The sequence below is a fragment of the Neofelis nebulosa genome, chromosome 8 (assembly GCF_028018385.1).
Source record: "Neofelis nebulosa isolate mNeoNeb1 chromosome 8, mNeoNeb1.pri, whole genome shotgun sequence".
In the NCBI taxonomy this organism is placed as follows: Eukaryota; Metazoa; Chordata; class Mammalia; order Carnivora; family Felidae; genus Neofelis; species Neofelis nebulosa.
In genome coordinates, this window is record NC_080789.1 from 88,690,441 (window position 1) to 88,710,709 (window position 20,269).

At 36.7% G+C, this 20,269-nt stretch overlaps 1 protein-coding gene across 3 annotated transcripts in view; it reads right to left on the reverse strand.

The window, feature by feature from the left end:
• Positions 1 to 30: 30 nt before the first annotated feature.
• Positions 31 to 20,269, reverse strand: part of PDE3A (phosphodiesterase 3A) — a 325,528-nt gene continuing 305,289 nt past the window's right edge. For all 3 annotated transcript variants that reach the window (XM_058743490.1, XM_058743489.1, XM_058743491.1), the window contains 3 exons: positions 19,939 to 20,094; positions 17,495 to 17,753; positions 31 to 7,397 (listed from right to left, as the gene is read on the reverse strand). In XM_058743490.1, the coding sequence (XP_058599473.1) occupies positions 7,156 to 7,397; positions 17,495 to 17,753; positions 19,939 to 20,094 (657 nt within the window). In that variant the 3' untranslated portion in view covers positions 31 to 7,155. The remainder of the gene's footprint in view (positions 7,398 to 17,494; positions 17,754 to 19,938; positions 20,095 to 20,269) is intronic.

Consider the following 20,269-nt stretch of genomic DNA (forward strand, 5'->3'; position numbering starts at 1 on the left):
AAATCTTTAGGAAGAAGTATCAAGGGGTGGGTGGGTTCAGTGATATTTATTTCCAGGGCTCATCAACTAACAAACTGTCCTTGTTGGAGCAAAAAATGGTATGCATACTTCTGTGAGAATATTTCAAGAAATGAATTGACACTCAAATGGAAAACAAAAACAAAAGCAAACCACCAGTTAAGCAAACACAGTATGGTAAAAATCCCATGCAGATATTTGACAGAATATTAAAAAATAGTGATTATATAAAAAAACTAATGAATAAATATACACTAAATGTCAAGCCAATAAACCCCACTAACAGGTAATATATAGGTAATTAGGATTATTATTTAAAGATAGCAACACTATCGTACTGGTTTATGCTTATAACTAGCTAAAACATAATATGTGATAGGAGTTTTTGAGCCATAAAAATAACCGTTAATTTTCGAAAGAAAGTTGACGGAAAATTCTAACCAACAAGTTATATACACAAAACATCTTTAAACAACTACTTTTAATTTTACATTAAATCATCTAAATATTTTGCTATTATATAGGGAGTAAAATTACTAGAATTAAAAGAAAAAAAAAGTCCTTCCCATCAAAAGGTACTCAAGCAGCAGTTTCTAAGTTCTAAGGGCTAATTCACATTCCAAAGCATGTGTACGTGCTGACTGTATAACGGAAGTCAGGGCTGAAATATGGATCCATTAAGTGTCTTTACTCAAGAGTAACTGATAACTAAATTGGTTTATCACAAAGATGGAGGGGTGTGCTGGCATGATCCTTCACATTTTATGTTGTGTTCACTCCTGATCCATAGTTTTTGTTTTTTGTTTTTTGTTTTTTTTTTCTGCTTTCTGGTACCATGGACTGCACAATGAAACTGGGTGTGGAGAGTTGTAACTTAGGTGAAGGGCATTCTTATTCCTTATTATGGCAGAGAATTTCTGATCACTTTTCCTTGACTATTTTGAGTTAGAGAAGTAAAACTGAAGAGAAGTCACACTTTTCTCCTATGAATTTGACTTTCTTTTTTTTTTTTTAAAGAGGAAAGGAAGAATTCCCTGCTAAAATTTGTTTCATTTGAAATAGGTATTTTACTGACACTGAAATTTTAGTTAAAGCAGTAAAGCTTTAACATGATTTTTAAAAATTTATGTTTCTGTTAATGAATTTCAAATTCAGACCTACCATTTGATCAGTCTTGGTAGATGAAGTAGTGGGTGTAGTTTATTGCCTGGTCAGTGCTTCATCTGTGAAAGTCAAGATTAATAAGATTTAATTATTTTTAGTAATGAAGATAACATATCTGGCTTTTTAACAGTGTTACAATTTACTAAAATATAATCTACATTAACAGACCATTTACTTTAAAACAATCTAATCCATGAAAAATTGCTGGATAATACATTCTTTTTTTTTTTCTGGACAAGTCTGAAAAACTCAGGCTATAATTTGTGCGTTTCATCTAATTAAATTATTGGTACTAAGTTTATTTTTATCTATTTCATGTATTTCTTGAACCTGCTATGAAACAATTTCCTCCCTGAGGCATGAGAGATATTAGAAAAATAATTAAATATTCTTTCCAGTTTTTTATGACACAATAGTAGTTGTAATTCTATCAATATATTTAGCGTCTCTCTACCATGAAAGGTCATTTTGTGAGTTTCGTTGTAATTGAATAACACACAAAAAAAAATTTAAACAGCTTTGTTTCAAAAACTATATCAAATTTAAATATTTTTGATAGTACTTACATACGATGACAATATTACTCTCTGAAGCATTTTTTTAATGGATTATTTGCATGCTTAAAGAACCTCTTCTTGATGTGAAGCAATGAGGAAACTTTTCTGAACAGGTACATGTTCACTACCTATCAAAAGAAGGGTTGACTTCTCTTCTGTTGAGGGAAGCAGAAATCCATGAATACCAATGCCTTTCAAGTAATCAACATTAGGAGAATATGGAGAAGAACCTGCTACCTTTAGATAGGAAATTTGGGCTCATTTTGCAACCTGAAGCACAGAGCAAAAGCTAATTTTGTTTTCCATCTCTATACAATTCCATATAATTTATAGTCTTACTGTACTAAAATAATTTACGGTGGATCAGTATTTTTGAATCTGCTCTGCAGATTCTCCATGTTAACATGGGGTTCCACCAAATAATAAAGCTTTAAGGTTTAGTCTTGGGTCTTTAAACATATTTAGCAGGACAATGCCTAATTATTTTTTGTCACCATTGCTAACCTGTTTGAATGATATGATAGTATGAACGTAAAGGTCACTCAGGTAAGGTAAAAGCACCATTAGGTAAGGTAAAGTTGCAGCATGGTAATAAATGAAATGTGTGAGGTGATACGCAAATTGCCATGGTATGCAATATAGACTGAAAAATCTGTTCTTCTCTGATCATGGATTATTAGTGCTAAACATTATAAATACCATGTAAACCTCAATTTAAGTTGCTGAATGCATTGTTTATAGTTTAAGTCAGTGCTTATATGCACTGAATATGCAATCAATCAAATATGCAATAAGAATTTGAGTATTTACTAGAGGAACAAACTGATATGAATACAGGTGGACCTAAAACTTGCATATTTTGCCCTGATTAGAGGTTCTAAGAGTAATTTAATTTTGGAATGCTCCTCGCTTAAAACGGCTAATTGGTCTCCTAATCTTATGGTGGAATTTTGTTGAACAGATTAGAAAAACAGACGAACAGTATCAGCAAATTCAGTTTCCGTTCATGGAAAAATCACAAGAGAAATGAATGACCTAGAACAATGATCATAAATTATTTTGCTGCTTGTTAGGAGTGAAGGTGAATGAAAAAAACTCAGTTTGGTTTCGAAGTATACAGATATTTTAGATCTCAATGGTCTGGAGGTAACCTATGAGCATTTGAAATTTTACTGATATTTTTCTTTCCACACACAGGAGCTGAGAATCCCTAGAATAAGGAGAATCTTGATTTACCCCAGGCTATGAAAGCTTACAAAAGTTGGTTTTACTGGAGGCTTCTGCCAGTTTGAAAAGACAGTTTATTTCCAAAGTGGCATATAAACCAGGAAAGGCATTAAGTGGGACTCAGGGTTAGGATGGAAGAAAGGACAGTAAGATCCTTACTGTGGTTTTCATTATTATTTTAGAAATATTTTAAAAGGTGAGGACAATGGAGATCCCCATACTGACAGCGAAGCACCAAAAATACCTCCCAAAGTAGGGTAGAAATGATTTTTTGATCAGCCACTTCTCATTGGTCAGGAATTGTTCATCACACAAATATCACTTATATAAAGCAGTCATTTCAAACTTTAGACTTTATTTACAATGATAATTTGCATATCTTTATTACTTAGAAAATAATTTATATTTTTCCACCATTTAAACAAAGAATAGGCCTGAGTCTCATGCCTGTTGCACAGCTTTTACCTTCAAAGAAAGTTCTCTGGGCACGTGACAGGGGACGTCGGGAAATCGCAAATCAAGAGAGGCAGGGGACATGAGGAAATCACAATACATACATGTAATATGAACAGTCTGCACATCGTACAATCCCTTTTCTTTAGTTTTACTGGGATTGCAATAATTAGGGGTTTGTTCTGGAAGTCGATCAAAACGGAACATATAGAATTGGTATTCTGTTTTTAGAAAATGAGTATTTTCTTAAACATGAGGACATTCCTTCACTTGCCAGATGAAGACTAGTATAGATCTATCCCTGTACAGTGCTACTATCTTCATCTACTGAGAGAAAACCAAATCTTATAGAAATGACAAATAAAATTTTATAGTTTAGAAAAAAGCTAAAGTGGTGTTCTCACCAAGGAAACGATATCCTAAAGGTTGGCTTAGTCGGATACCTGGAAAGGACATTATAATAGCATGCTGGAAACAACAGTGATGACACTCATAGTAATACCTGGTCTTTTCCTTAACAGAGAGCAACCCCTAGCATCAAGGTCACCAGCTCCGAGTTTTCCTCCCATTGGGTTTATGGCTGTCTGTACAATGATCCTTTTTCCTAAATGGGCTACAGATTCCTTCATTTGAAAGACCTGAGTTTACCTAAATGGCACCTATAAATAGGCTCATATAAAAACGTAGCAAATTGCAACAAACACACTGGCACCACAGGGAATAAGCTCTGGAGTTGGAAGTGAACACAGTAATACTGCTGTCACCGAGGAGGGGGAGAACATAGCCAGCAGAAAAAGTCTTTTTATGCCCCTAGTCATCTTTTGGGATGTACTGAATGTGTATGAAAGGGTCATCCTTGATCTCTATTTCTTTATTTCAATGGACTTTTAGCTGTAATATCCTGGCAATTGATTTTTGAAGAAAAAAAGGTGATCAATCTGCCTGGACTGATTAACACAATTTGGGAATGAAGAGGTTCTAAGTGCTTTGGCCACCATTATTTCAGGTACTCTAAAACAGAATAAACGCAACCGAGTCATTTGCTAAGACCTCTACTCTGGCAGCCAGACTGGCCAGCTTTGACGCAGCACCTGCCAATACACAGTTATAAACTCGTGACTGTTTTGCTGTCACATTACTTGCTCCACAACCTGTATTTGTGCTCACTTTCACCTGTGTTTTAGACACTTGTCATACGACATTTGTTGAATGGGGAAAGATTTGTTTTGTTAAGTAATTAGGTACAAGAGATAAACGAGCACATTTTTTCCCCCTCTTCTCTTATTTGCAAGGGAAGGAAAACAGTTAATGTCACTGGGAAAATGCATTTGACTCACAGTAATTTTTGCAAACACGAGACACAAAAGCATTACTAAGAAAATGGAAAACAACTCAGTAAATCCTGAATAGTGAAGACCTAGTGTTAACACAAAAATATGAAATTATTCTCATTTTTGAAGCAGAGTCTGCATCTACTTGATCCTTTTTCCTATTTTCCTACTTAATGGGAAATCTGCCCTGAAATTGTGTTTACTTTAGATTATGTTATGTTTGCCTTATTTGAAAAATGCCATAGGTTAATGTAAAATCACTGCTTTGGAAAGGAAGAATATTCATTTATGAGAAACAAAAGCATTTTTAATGTAAACACTCTTTGCTATGACTTCAGAGGAAAGAAAAATTAGAAATCACCATCAAGGTTAACTTAGAAGCTAAGATCGTTTCATTGATGAACAAGTTCTTCCGTACATAGTACTGAAGGAGGAATTATAACCAAAAAACATTCGCAAGAAATGGATACCAATTATAAAAATTCGGTATTTGTTATGCAAGTCTTTCTCTTTGGGAGACATGAACCCCAAAGTGACCTAAAAGTTCAAAGTTCCTAGGAAAAAACATTCTTTGTGGCATCTTCCTTTAATTGGCATAAAATAACTATCTGATTATCATTTAAATTAGAATAGGTAGATATGTGGCTGTCCTTAGACCTCCGTGCAAATGATTCATCACTCTTACTGGGCTTGGAGATAGATACAATGTATAAAAATGGTGATTAAAATATAACTTTATAAAAATGTTTCCCTTTTCCTTTTTTTAAAAAAAAGAGTTTACTATCTACAGAAACAAAAAAATCTTTATATTTACATCAAGATAACTATTCATGACAAATATAATAATATGAAATAAAATATTGAAAGTGAGTATCAACTTTTTAAATAAGGTTTGGCTCACAGCATAAACAAGTGTAGATGAACAAATAAAAAAAAAAGACTTTCAATAATAGGCCCAGTACCCAAAATTCCCTCTATAATTTTCCCTGCCAAAAGAAACATGACAATGGGCCAGATTGCAGACAGAAGCTACCTTACCCCACGGCACGTGGAACACCACAACAAGGTTGTTGTCAGTGGGACCTTCACCACCCAAAGCCAATCTTCAACAGTTGCCCAGAATCAGGCTTTCACTAAGTCAACAAACACCAAACCCTAGGTTGCAATTTTCCCCCTTCATCTCTCGCTATATGTCCCATAGTGGGTTTCTGTTTGCCCTTTTTTCTTCTTTTCTATCACACATTTTGCAGCATATTTAAGACATGGAAGGTCACCGTGAAGAGCAATTCCCCCAAGTCTCCTCTGGCAACTTTTCAGAATTCTAACCTAATTAAAAGATCGGACTTCAGCCCCTTCTTAGGTGTTTATGTATAAAGAATGCCATCCCCTTAAAAATAGTTGATTTGATCTTACATGAGTGACAGACATACTCACAGACAAACAGCTCCTATACATTCATTAGGCAAGCAGATTGGAAAATGCCTGTCTTCCAGGTTTAAGGCTGGCGATAGAGCGCCTCCAAGTGGTGCATTAGCATAGTACCAATCCCGTGGCCCTCTCACCAGCCTGTGAATACCCTCCCTCTTCAGAGGGCCCTGGACTGAAGCTAAATGGAGGAAGGCATTTGGAATGGCTGCCTCTCAGACACTCCAGAGTGAACTGCCTTCCGTTTGTTCAGATGTGCTGAGTCATCTGCTGCAGCTATTCTATGAATGACTAAAACCATAAAAATCTCTGTTGACATAAGCACATACATACACACAAGCATGCTCTCTCTCTCTCTCCTCTCTCTCTGTCACACACACACACACACACACACACACACACACACACACACACACACGATATTGGCAGGATGTAGAAGAATTCAAATAATGCTCTGGAACTTTCATCCGTCAGTACTAAGAGCAAAAGCTCCTTAGTTGGTAACTTACATTCACTGCACTATTTCCCTGCTAAGCCGCCCCATTTCCTCTGTGAATTGTTTTCCTTCTTTTTCCTTTATAACTTACTATATCACAGTGACCACTATATATCTTAATATGAATGTTACTAAAGTGTGGAGCCAGTAACCCTGGCTTTCAGTGTGCATGTGCGTGTATGTGTGTGAATATGTTTTACATGTATCTACGTGCGAGCTTATATACACACACACATATATACTTCTTCCTTAAAAAAATTCTTGGAAGCTGGTGTTGCAAATGTGAAAGCTTCTCCGAGCAAGAGTTTTTAACAATGTACCTCACTGTAAAAATAAACACATAAAATGCAAAGAATTCCCAAATGCAATAGCTGTTTGCCCATCTTCTTGTATTTCTACAGTGTTGTGTCTAAGTGTTGTGCTGGCTTGAAAAGAGTCTGTGACAAGTCACTCTGTTGGGAAACACAGCTCATTATATCCATCGTCACTGGTTTTGCTTCAGGGTTGGGATCTCCTCTCCTCTTGGCTTCCCTTTCTCTTCCTCTTCTTCCCTGATGGCCTGGATCTGTTCTGAGGAATGCTGTTGGGGTGACTGGTCCAGGGATTGACTCTCTATGCCCGCCAACCGCTGTTCCTCTTCAATGACTTTCTTCCACATCTTGTGGTTCTGCAGGAGGTGTTGAGTTATTTGGCAGTAGATTTTCCTCCTTTTGAAAGTTTTCTTTCCTGAGAAAACACCAAATTACTTATTTGTGTGCTGAGTACATGGTGGTTATTTTTTTCCACATCATTAATAGGAGCTAAAGTACCAAACAGATACATATACCACTTGATTTGCGTATCATCATAATGTTGCTTTCAAGAGTGGGGAAATAAGAGGGAGATGGCAACCATCATTAATATATCATGGTTACATCGAGACATACTGTGAACTGGATTTAATATCCAGTAATGCCCTATAAAAAGTTCTACTTAAGTTTTGGTATTATTCTCAATACAGTCAGATCCTCCAGATTTTTCACCTGGACTACTGGAAGAACTTCTTGTTAGGTCTTCCTTTACTTTGTCAGCTAATTCAACCCACAAAAGTCTATAAGATTGATTTCTTTTAGGATGGTTTGAATGTTATTGTTCTGCTTCACACGGACTAAAATATTAATTTCAAAGTCCTGTCAAAGTTCTCCCACAAGCTGGCACAAGCATGCTTTTGCAGTCTTCCATCTTCCGCAGCCTGGCTTCTGTCTCTACTTCCATATATACACTGAACTCTTCTACTGTCCAGCAGGTACTGGCCCTCCTTCTCAAATGCTCTTCTCAGTCCTCAAAAGTTCATGCCCATTTATTATTTTGAGACTCAGATTTTACTGAATTGCTCCTATAAGAAATACTCTCTCCCCCTGTCTCCCCTCACTCTTCTAAACTCTCATTTCCCTCCATTCATGCTTCCAAGAGTACACATTGTTTTCATTTTTTTCCTTTCTCATTATCTTGGTATCTTTTTCTGATAACTGCATATCCAAAATCAGAAACTCTCATCCCTTCTTTCAATTATATAGTTCTAGAAAAGGTTGTCAAACTCTACTTCCCCACCCACCGTCCCACAATATAGCCCTGTTGCAGCAGCTAGTCAATGGGTGTGACCCAAATCAGGTCAATCAGCATCTTCCCCTGGGAATTTTCCCAACAGCATGGAATCAGTCAGGGAATGGGGGCTGGGGATCTTTTCTCCTCTGCCTGTTTATGTGAAATGAAGTGAATATAGAGCTGGCTAGATTTCCAGTCTCACATAGAAAGAAACGTTGAAAGATCAAGCTGTCAGGCAGGTGACTCAGAGACAAGAGCAGGTGCAAGTAAGCGTGAATACTGGACAACATCCCAATTACCTGAACCAGTAATTTTCCCTTTTGTATATACTCACTTTATTGGAGTCTTGTCACTTGTAACAAAAACAATGTCCTCAATGACGTGCATTCTTTTATTTTTATTTTATTTAATTTTTTAAAGTTTATTATTTTGAGAAAGACAGAGACTGCACGAGTAGGAGAGGGGCAGAGAGAGAATCCCAAGCAGGCTCTGCAGCACTGTCAGCACAGAGCCCAACACGGGGCTCAAACTCACAAAAGTGTGAGATCCTGACCTGAGCCAAAACCAAAATTCAGACGCTTAACCCACTGAGCCACCCAGGTGCCCCAATAACATGCATTCTTTAGGGCACTTATCTTGCTCTCATATATTACAGGCCTTAGCCCCTCTACTAGACTACAGCTTCTTTTAGGGAGCCTTGTAAAGACAAGTATGTATCTTATACAGAATGAGGGTCAGCAAATATGCATTTGATAAGTAAATAAATTACATTGTCTTGGTGACCAAAACATTTCATGTGTTCAACATGGAAATAGTAAGGACAATTTTCACAGAATTGCATCTCTTAAGGAACTATAATATCATCAACTTTGACAGATGAAACATAAGACATTTTAAAGACCTTTGAATTGATACCATAATTCACTATTTAGTCTTCCAATTCTTTATCTACTTATTAAGAACCTAATATGCACCAAGTATGGTAGGTTCTGGTCATTCACTGATAGACATAATGCCTGCCAGCATGGAGTTTTACTCTAGTGGGCAAGAGTGAAAAGGTAGGTACAATCACACTGAGTCTTACAAAATCTTTTAAAGGTGCCAGAAAGAGACAAAAATTACTCAGCCAAGAGAATATGGCATGATGACCATGGCTTGGGCTAGGAAGAAAGTAATGAAAATGAGGACAAGTAGATAAATGTGAGACATATTTGTGAGGTTTAATCAACAGGACTTTGGCAACTGATTAGATGTAAGGAAAAAAAGAAGAAAGAGGAATCAAAGACAACCCTGAGCTGTCTGGCCTGAGCCATTGAGTAGGTGGTCATAAGATGTACTGAGAAGGCAATGTTAGGTGAGGAGATTTGAGGGAGATGCTGAACATGAAATGTCTGGGACACCTTCAAGTGCAGAGGTAAAGTAAGAACTAGACTTGAGTTTAGAAGAGGGTCTGCTTGCGGCCAGAATATAACTTTTAGTACCTTCATCCGAGTGGCCATCTTAGACTTAGACCAAGAATTTAGAAATTAGGCTAAGATCCCCTATTGGACTATGAACTTTCCAATGCACAGAAGCCAGGTCCCTCCTTTTGTGTGTATATTGTGTACAAAGCTCCAGACTTTAGTAAGAGTTTACTAGATGAATCACGTTCTTTCTAGTTTCTGTTCCACAGGTCCAAGTAAATGATGAAGTGGTGATAAGTGATAAAAATGACAATGATATGAAAAAGCAGTCCACAGGAAATTATGATCTAATGGGGACTACATTAAAGAGTTAACAGTACAAGTTACCAGGAATATCAGCAGGGATATTTGGGTTTACCTAATGAAGTAGTAATGATTTACAATGTACAATCTGAGAGGAAAAAAGAAGAAAAAAAATAGTAAGAATAGGAAAAAAATACATTAGCTATGAGATATGCCAAAGGAAGTAGATCTTTTGGAGGCCATCCACCAAAATTTTTATGGAAGTACTAGTGATTCTGTCAACAGTTTTATTATAATATACCACAAAAATTCTTTTATTTTACAGGGTAAGATCAATTTCAAAATACAGTTAAAAAAAAAAAGGATGCTGATAACCAGTAAGGAAACTGAATTAGTAATCAAAAATCTGCCAAAAAACAAGAGTCCAGGGCCAGATGGCTTTCCAGGGAAATTCTACCAAACATTTAAGGAAGAGTTAACACCTATTCTCTTGAAACTATTCCAAAAAATAGAAATGGAAGGAAAACTTCCAAACTCTTTCTATGAAGTCAGCATTACCTTGATTCCAAAACCAGACAGAGACCCCACTAAAAAGGAGAACTACAGACCAATTTCCCTGATGAACATGGATACAAAAATCCTCAACAAGATATTAGCCAACCGGCTCCAACAATACGTTAAAAAAATTATTCACCACGACCAAGCGGGATTTATACCTGGGATGCAGGGTTGGTTCAATATCTGCAAAACAATTAGCATGATTCATCACATCAATAAAAGAAAGGACAAGAACCATATGATCCTCTCAATAGATGCAGAGAAAGCATTGGACAAAATACAGCATCCTTTCTTGATAAAAACCCTCAAGAAAGTAGGGATAGAAGGAGCATACCCCCAGATCATAAAAGCCATATATGAAAGACCCAATGCTAATATCATTCTCAAAAAGGAAAAACTGACAAAAAGAAATAAAAGGCATCCAAATCGGCCAGGAGGAGGTCAAACTTTCACTCTTCTCAGATGACGTGATAATCTGTATGGAAAACCCAAAAGACTCCACCAAAAAACTGCTAGAACTGATTCATGAATTCAGCGAAGTTGCAGTATATACAATCAACACACAGAAATCGGTTGCATTTCTATTCACCAACAATGAAGCAACAGAAAGAGAAATCAAAGAATCGATCCCATTTACAGTTGCACTAAAAACCATAAAATACCCAGGAATAAATCTAAACAAAGAGGTGAAAAATCTATACACTGAAAGGTATAGAAAGCTTATGAAAGAAATGGAAGAAGACACACAAAAATGGAAAAAGATTCCATGCTCCTGGATAGGAAGAACAAATATTGTTAAAATGTCAATACTACCGAAAGCAATCTACATATTCAATGCAATCCCTATCAAAGTTACACCAGCATTTTTACAGAGCTAGAACAAATAATCCTAAAATTTGTATGGAACCAGAAAAGACCCCGAATAGCCAAAGCGATCTTGAAAAAGAAAACCAAAGCAGGAGGCATCACAATCCTAGACTTCACGCTATACTACAAAGCTGTAATCATCAGAATAGTACGGTACTGGCACAAGAACACTCAGATCAATGGAACAGAATAGAGAACCCAGAAATGGACCCACAAACATATGGCCAACTGATCTTTGACAAAGCAGGAAAGAATATCCAATGGAATAAAGACAGTCTCTTCAGCAAGAGGTGCTGGGAAAACTGGACAGCGACATGCAGAAAAATGAACCTGGACCACTTTCTTACACCATACACAAAAATAAACTCAAAATGGATGAAAGACCTAAATGTAAGACAGGAAGCCATCAAAATCCTTGAGGAGAAAACAGGCAAAAACCTCTTTGATCTTACGTGCAGCAAGTTCTTACTCAACACGTCTCCAGAGGCAAGGGAAACAAAAGCAAAAATGAACTACTGGGACCTCATCAAAGTAAAAACCTTCTGCACAGCGAAGGAAACAATCAGTAAAACTAAAAGGCAACTGACAGAAAGGGAGAAGATATTTGCAAATGACATATGAGATAAAGGGTTAGTATCCAAAATCTATAAAGAACTTCTCAAACTCAACACCCAAAAAACAAATAACCCAGTGAAGAAATGGGCAAAAGACATGAATAGACACTTCTCCAAGGAAGATATACAGATGGCTAATCAACACATGAAAAAATGCTCCACATCACTCATCATCAGGGAAATACAAATCAAAACCACAATGAGATACCACCTGACAACTGTCAGAATGGGTAACATGAACAACTCAGTCAACAACAGATGTTGGCGAGTATGCAGAGAAAGAGGATCTGTTTTGTATTGTTGGTGGGAATGCAAGCTGGTGCAGCCACTCTGGAAAATAGTATGGAGGTTCCTCAAAAAGCTAAAAATAGAACTTCCCTATGACCCACCAATTGCACTACTAGGCATTTATCTATGGGATACAGGTGTGCTGTTTTGAAGGGACACATGTACCCCCACGTTTATAGCAGCACTATCAACAACAGCCAAAGTATGGAAAGAGCCCAAATGTCCATCGATGGATGAATGGATAAAGAAGAGGTGGTATATTGGGGCGCCTGGGTGGCTCAGTCGGTTAAGCGGCCGACTTCGGCTCAGGTCATGATCTCGCGGTCCGTGAGTTCAAGCCCCGCGTCGGACTCTGTGCTGACAGCTCAGAGCCCGGAGCCTACTTCAGATTCTGTGTCTCCCCCTCTCTGACCCTCCCCCGTTCATGCTCTGTCTCTCTCTGTCTCAAAAATAAATAAAACGTTTAAAAAAAAAAAAAAAAAAGAAGAGGTGGTATATATACATATACACAATGGAGTATTACTCGGCAATCAAAAAGAATGACATCTTACCATTTGCAACTATGTGGATGGAACTGGAGGGTATTATGCTAAGTGAAATTAGAGAAAGACAAAAATTATATGACTTCACTCATATGAGGACTTTAAGAGACGAAACAGATGAACATAAGGGAAGGGAAACAAAAATAATATAAAAACAGGGAGTGGGACAAAACAGAAGAGACTCATAAATATGGAGAACTGAGGGTTGCTGGAGGGGTTGTAGGAGGGGGGATGGGGTAAATGGGTAAGAGACACTAAGGAATCTACTCCTGAAATCATTGTTGCAGTATATGCTGACTAATTTGGATGTAAATTAAAAAAAAGGAATAAAAAGAAAAGAAACAGATGCCAAAAAAAAAAGGGACATGCTATCTTGAATTGATTTTGAACCATACAGACACATAACAAAATTATTAAATTGAATAAATGCCAGGGTGAATGGATATAGGCTGAGTCATAAGCAAGAATTTAAAAAACGATTTACTGTTTTCATTATTTTATTTATGAGATGAACCCATCAATCAAATTTATATTGACCACCTACTAATTGACAAGAAATTTCTGGATGCTACATACACAAAGACCAATTAGTCCAAGAGCTTGCCTTAAAGGAGTTTACTGTTTATAGGAGAAAGAGCAAAGAAGACAAGAAAATAAAATACACATGCTATGTTTTATGACAGACGTATGCATGTGACTAAGATGGTCTTGATGCTCCTGTTAGCTGGACTAAATTCTAGACCAGTTTCTTCCAGATTGTATGTCTCTGGCCTGCCTTTTATTATAGCATTTACTTTATAAAACTTGAAAGTGCAGATACTTTCTCTGCTTTTTTGTAATACAGATAAAACTTCTCCCAGTTTCTAGCCAGTTTTACAACCCAGGAACTCCTTCCTCAAGTACATGGGCATTAATTCTTTTGAAATGAAATCATCAAGAAAAACAGGGGCCCTAACTTTCAGTCTTCATAGGAGGGAAGGTGCCTAACTTCAATACGTACCAATTAGCAAACACAAATGGCTCAATCACATGGGCCAACTTCCCTCTAAGGTCCTATAGTAATTTTTCATAGCTCATGCTATTGCTTAAAAATTCTCCTGCCTTAGTTTCAATGGAGTTGAGTTTAATTTCTCTCCCTTATTGCAACAATGTTGAATAAAGCGTTCCTTGACATTTTTAACAAAGTGTATATTGCAATCTCTCTCTGGTACATTAAAACCATGGCAACACAAGAGACTCAGCCTGTGAGGGGATAGGTAAGTTTTTTTTTTTTTTTTCAAAGAACAGGACACCTGAGGTGAGACGTAAATTTTGAGAATTAAATACTCTAGGTGAAGGTGTTGGCAGCATTCCAGGCAGAGTGAGGGGCATGCATACAGGCAGGGTTACGGGTCTGTGGAGCATGACATCAATTTCTTCAACTGAATGTTTCTTAACAAAGACTCTATGTGTATATGTGTATGCATGTGTGTGTGTGTGTGTATACATATACACAAAATTTAAAGGAATCTGAATTATTTCTATAAAAATCAATAAAATATATTACTACCACATTAGAGTTTTAAAAGCAAATTTATAAAATTATTCTTCTACCAAAGTCATCTACTTGTCTGTGTCTACTTTGTTTTTATTATAGTTAAGTCAAATCGGCTTCTGTTAAGGAATTTTTCAATGTCAATATACTTTTGAACCTAATCCTTTGAATCAAGAGAGTTACCAATGAGCATTGGCCGAAGGACAGATTTGAATCACGGTTATAGGAAAACACTACTGCCCAAGGTGATTATTCCATCTGAAAGTTATACACATTCATGGCAGTGTATTCAAAGGGATGAAGGTAACAAAAGCTTGATTTTTCTCCTTTTCCTTTCAGGACAGCTCCCATGAGAACAGCTGTTCTCTTATTAATGCTGTTAAATGTTAGCAATAAACCTCTCTGGATTTGAACTGAATAAGGTGACGTAGAAGAAAGTTTGTACCAAATAAATTTGCGTAGATTAGAGTCTGCAGGTGGTCTAAAACATGCCTGTATTGGGAGCCAAATTGTTCAGCACTGGAACCTTTTGAAATGAGAACAAAGAGCCTTTCATTGCTCAAATTCTAAATGCAGCTTAGTACTTCATTAGAAACCTCTTAGTTCGCTGTAGGAATCTTTCAGATTTAATTATGAGGTTGGGAAAAAGCCTTCTTTCCCTAGGATACCATATTGAAACATTTAATTCTGTGTTTCCTGGGAGATCTCCAAGTTTTGCAAATTGCTGAAATTATCAGTGCATATTTAATCTAAATTTTTTCTGAAACCTAACTTTCAGGCTCAATCAAGTTAACCGTCCCAGTCAATCTGATTATGAAACTAAAATTACTTGGATTCTACAGCAGTCGAGTTAGAAATGAGGAAATCTGGGCTTGGAGAGTAACACATCAGAATCTGGAAGTCAGTATGGCAACTTAACCCTACAGAACGAAAAGTAATTGAATATCTGGTTGTCTCATTTGCTGCTAAAGCCAATGCTGACAAGTTGAGCCTGTTTAATCTCCTGTCCTGTGTTCTTCAATTCTTGATGCCGGTATTATGTGTGTGTGTTTTCAATGTGTTTGAGTTCAAATAGCAATCAGTAAGAGCCCACGGGAACAAAGCTTTTCCAAGAGGCTAAGCCGACAACACTTTCCAATGTCACTCAGTGGGAAAAGAAAAACAAAAACAAAAAACAAACAAAAAAAACTGTCCTGTCCTTCAACAGCAAACTACCTCCTGGCTCTTTGAAGTTAAACAAAACAAAACAAAACAACCACTACATGTTTATTAAATGAACAAATGAAAACATAAGCCATGAATCCCAAGTCTTGTCTCCAACCTCTGAATCTCAAGGTTAGCACAAAATTGCTAATGGAAATCTTTTTATAAGCACCAGAGAAATAAAATATAATTTCTTTGATAATAGAATACTGACGGAAAACAACTTTTGATTTTCAACTTATTCTGTACAAAGTTAAAATATAAGACAGAACTGAAGCAAAAATTTAACCTAGAGCAAATTTGTGAAACCCTGCCTCATTAGTTTATAGTTCATGAAGATCTCTGTATCTCTATTTTGCAAGCCTACAACAGAGTACTTATAGAGGGCAAAATGGGTCAAACCCATGTCAGACTGAATTTACTAGATGGCTGAGATGAACTGAGTCATGAATTTTCCTGACAGTGCTAAAAGATGGGAATAAATGATCAGAATGTCTTTCTTTGGTAATATTTTGGGTAAGGGCTTCGAAAAATATTACCACTATATTTTTTTATGAAGGCAGAGGTAAACCACATACTGTGTTTTCATGAAAATAATAACACTATTTGTGCAATGTTACTGTAAGGGTTATGGGTTTTCCTAATTATGATGTTTGGGCCTCCTCCCTATGACAGGAGAAGTAGCGGAGAATATTTCAAGACATGAATAAAACTAATGCCTTTTTGTCATCAGGTGAGTTAAAATGGATTAGGTTGGCTACATGATGTATTCCAAATCAATGACCAGATGCGAATACTTTTCATTGTTCCTAATGTCACTACTTTGCCTGGTTCAAAGCCACAGTCATTTCTCACTTGGATAACTTCAACAGCCTCTTATTACCCTTATTCCCACCTCAGACTCAAGATTGTTCTCAATACAGCAGCTGAAGCAACCCATTTAAAATGTAAGCTGAATCAGCTAACTCTTCTGCACCACATCTCTCAGGGCTTCCCAACTTACTCAGAGTAAAAGCCAAACTCCATACTGTGACCTACAGCGCCCCACCTTCAAACCCTACATCATTTGGCTCCCCACTGCCTCTCTCCTGCTACCCCCTCAGCCCCTTTCCTGTCTTAGCCACCCCAGCTCTCCTGATGCTCCTTGAACACCCAGCCAACGCCGACCTCAGGACGTTTACATGGTTTGCTTCTTCTCTTCTTGGAACACTTTTTCCACCTGAACTGCCATGGATCTTCCTTCACTTCTTTCAGTCTTTTTTTTCTTTTTTATGTCTTTCTTCTTTAGACCATCTGTGGGTACCTTATCTAAAATTTTAACTTTTCTCTGCAGTATTTCATATCCCCCCCCTTTTTTTTAAATCGAGCATTTATCAGTACCTGACTTATTAAAGACTTACTGACTTGTCCTGCTTAGTGTCTACCAACTCCACTGGAAAGAAAAGTCTAAATGGGCAAGGATTTATATTTTGTCTGATTTGTTCATGGCTCTATCTTCAGTACGTGGAAGAATGCCTGGCACAGTGTTGATGCTTAATAACTACCTCTTACCACTTCACATGGCTTTCCTTGAACTAGGCCAACAAAAGTCTATTGTTGCTCTATACAGTATGTGAAATTCCTTTCATCTCTAAATCATTAAGATACTACGAAGAACAGGCTTCAACCACTTGATTTCTTTTTGCTTCATAACAGAATGTATCCTTGTATGAACATGGTATTATAATAGATTCCACAGTCTATAATTACTATTATTATGATATTAGGGAAGGGAAGTTATCCACAATCCAATGCAGATGATATGTGGACACAAACTATGTAGTTCATGAGAAGCATAAATTCATCCAAACCTATGTAAAAACAAAAAACAAAAAACAAAACAACAATCCTAGGAAAAACACACTAGAAATAGATTTTATAAACTTACTTGGAGCTTCATTATTTTCACAGGTTTCCTCTTCATTTGGTGCTTCCTCCTCCTCCTCCTCTTCTTCTGGGTCATCAGTATCTCCTGACTCATCACTGTCTTCCACCCATTTCCCTGGCATTAGTCCTGCTGAATCATAGGAGTTGCACAGAGGACCCACAATGTGAGAGATGAAGGATTCCTGAAGATTGGCCAACTGAGGAGCAGAACGGTCCATGAAGGGGCTTATTGGTAACCCAAGGCTGGCCTCTTCATCACCCTGGAAATAGGAATTTAGCATGAATAGTCAACCAGAAAGATAAATGACATGGAAAATTTAAAATACTAGTAAAGTCAACATTCACTTGGCATCTAAAATTTGCAATTATGTAAGAACCCAGACATTCATGTGTGAACTCCCTCTTTTGCTTGACTGCTAAAAGATTCTACTCAAATTACTAAGATCCCTGTAGAAATGTTTTGTTGCTATTTATCACTTTTGTGATCTTGAGATTTTGGCTTTTGATTAAGGGGAAATAGAAGAAATGGTCTAATGTCTCAGTAGATGGTACTTCTTATTACACATGATTCCTCTTTAAATGAGAATATAAATGCACTTTAAAATGCAATGCTGGGAATAATTATCCAACAAATACATGATCTATCATGTTTTCTTTTTTTTTTTCTTTTGCCTTAGCTGCCAGAAATCTTAGTATAGTTTATTGCTCAATTAAAGGTGCTATCTTTTCCCAGCTTTTGGTTGAATTATATCTTCTGTGATTATATGGTTTCTGAAAGTCTTATTTGGCAATATGTTTATCAGTACTATTGTGTGTTTTTATTTTGAACTGCTTCAAATCTTTCTGGAAAAAAAAAACATTGTAAACTAGTAGTCATCTAGCAAAATTAATGAAGGAAATATACTTAAATACCAACAATGGTTATACCTATGTAGAATGATGATAAATTATCCTTTTTATTTTTCTTTATTTCAATATTTGGGGATTGATTATGAATTAATCTCATTTCTAGAAAAGTATCTAGAAAGTATAAACCTTTTATTCTATATATGAATCCTGTCTACAAAACCTTATAAACCTATAAAATTCCTTCTAATCCCTCTTTAAATATGTCCAGTGATAGCAGGCAATTTATTACTTATTTCTGGATTTCTTCATAATACAAATTTTTTTCTCTCATTGTCTTGAAATCAATCTCACTATACCTTCTATAGACTGGTTATATCCACACCATTTTTAGGGAAGGAAAAAGAAATCTCATGTTTCTTAAAAATCACATCTTGGGGTACCTGGGTGGCTCAGTAGGTTGAGTGTCCAACTTTGGCTCAGGTCATGATCTCACAGCTCGTGAGTTTGAGCCCCACGTCAGGCTCTGGTGCTGATGGCACAGAGCCTGGAGCCTGCTTCAGATTCTGTGTCTCCCTCTCTCTCTGCCCCTAACCCACTCACATTCTGTCTCTGTCTCTCTCAAAAATAAATAGACATTAAAAAAAATCAGGTCTGTGTTAAGCAGTAATTTATCTTCTTTAATCTCCACAATGTATGATCACTTAACACTAAATTTGTATGTCAGCCTTTTAAGTATCTGAAGACAGTTATTACATCACCTCCATTTTCTCCCGTGGTAATGATCTTCACTTTTTTCATGTCTTTTTATGTCACTGATCCCTGTCCTTTACCCATGATCTACTGCCTCCACATTCCTCTTAAGAGAGTAAATCACAGTACTCAAAACACAGTTTCAGATATAATTAAATCAGCATAGGATAATATGGGGAAGATCACCTCATGTTTATGTGTTTGGTAGGTTTTTTGTTAGTGTGTTTATTTTCACATTATCATGTCAAATAAAATGCCTATTTTTAAAGCTTTTTTGTATGCTGCTGTTATTGACCACTAAAAGTAAATGAACTTGGGAGTGCCTGGGTGGCTCAGTTGGTTAAGTGTCTGACTCTTGATTCCAGTCAGGTCATAATCTCATGGTTCATGAGACCGAGCCCTGTGTCAGGCTCTGTGCTGACATCGCAGAGCCTGCTTGGGGTTCTCTCTCTCCTTGTTTTTCTCTGCCTCTCCCCACCCTCTCTCTCTGCCCCCCAACTCCTGCTCTTTCTCTCTCAAAATAAACATTAAAAAGTAAATGAACTTAACCTGATATACATTCACCCATATAAACTACCTTATAATCAGTTTATAAAAAAAAAAAACAACAATATGTCAATGGTGTTCCTAATGTCTCACTAAGTCATTTCATTATCTCAGTATCTTCTCCTTCCCCTCCCACACTCCCACAATCCTTGCAAATTGTGTATGTTTAGAGTTTTTAGTCAGCGCATTTTCTGACGTATGAATATGAAAGAGATTGATCACATTTTACAGCTTTTGGAAGCTTTTCTGAATTTATGAGCAGCCTAAGTAGGAATTAAGATAAACAGTTAAGTTAGTTACCTGTTCATAAAATTCGTTGACAATACCCTCTGTCCACTGGAGATGGAGCTCTTTACATTTAGCTGGCCCATTGATATCAGCCAACTTTATACACATTTGACAAACCAGTAGACGATCATTTTCATTGGTCCAATCTATTCCAACATCATCATTAACCTGTTTGAGGGGCAAAGTTAAAATGTGTTTTGCCTCAATGAAAGCAAAAGTTGAACAGATAAACAATATTTATTATCTTCCCAACATGTAGAGATCAGAATACCAAGAAATGAAGAACTTCGTAGTTATTTAAAATAACATTATTGGCTTGCATAACAGTAAAATAGCTTATCGG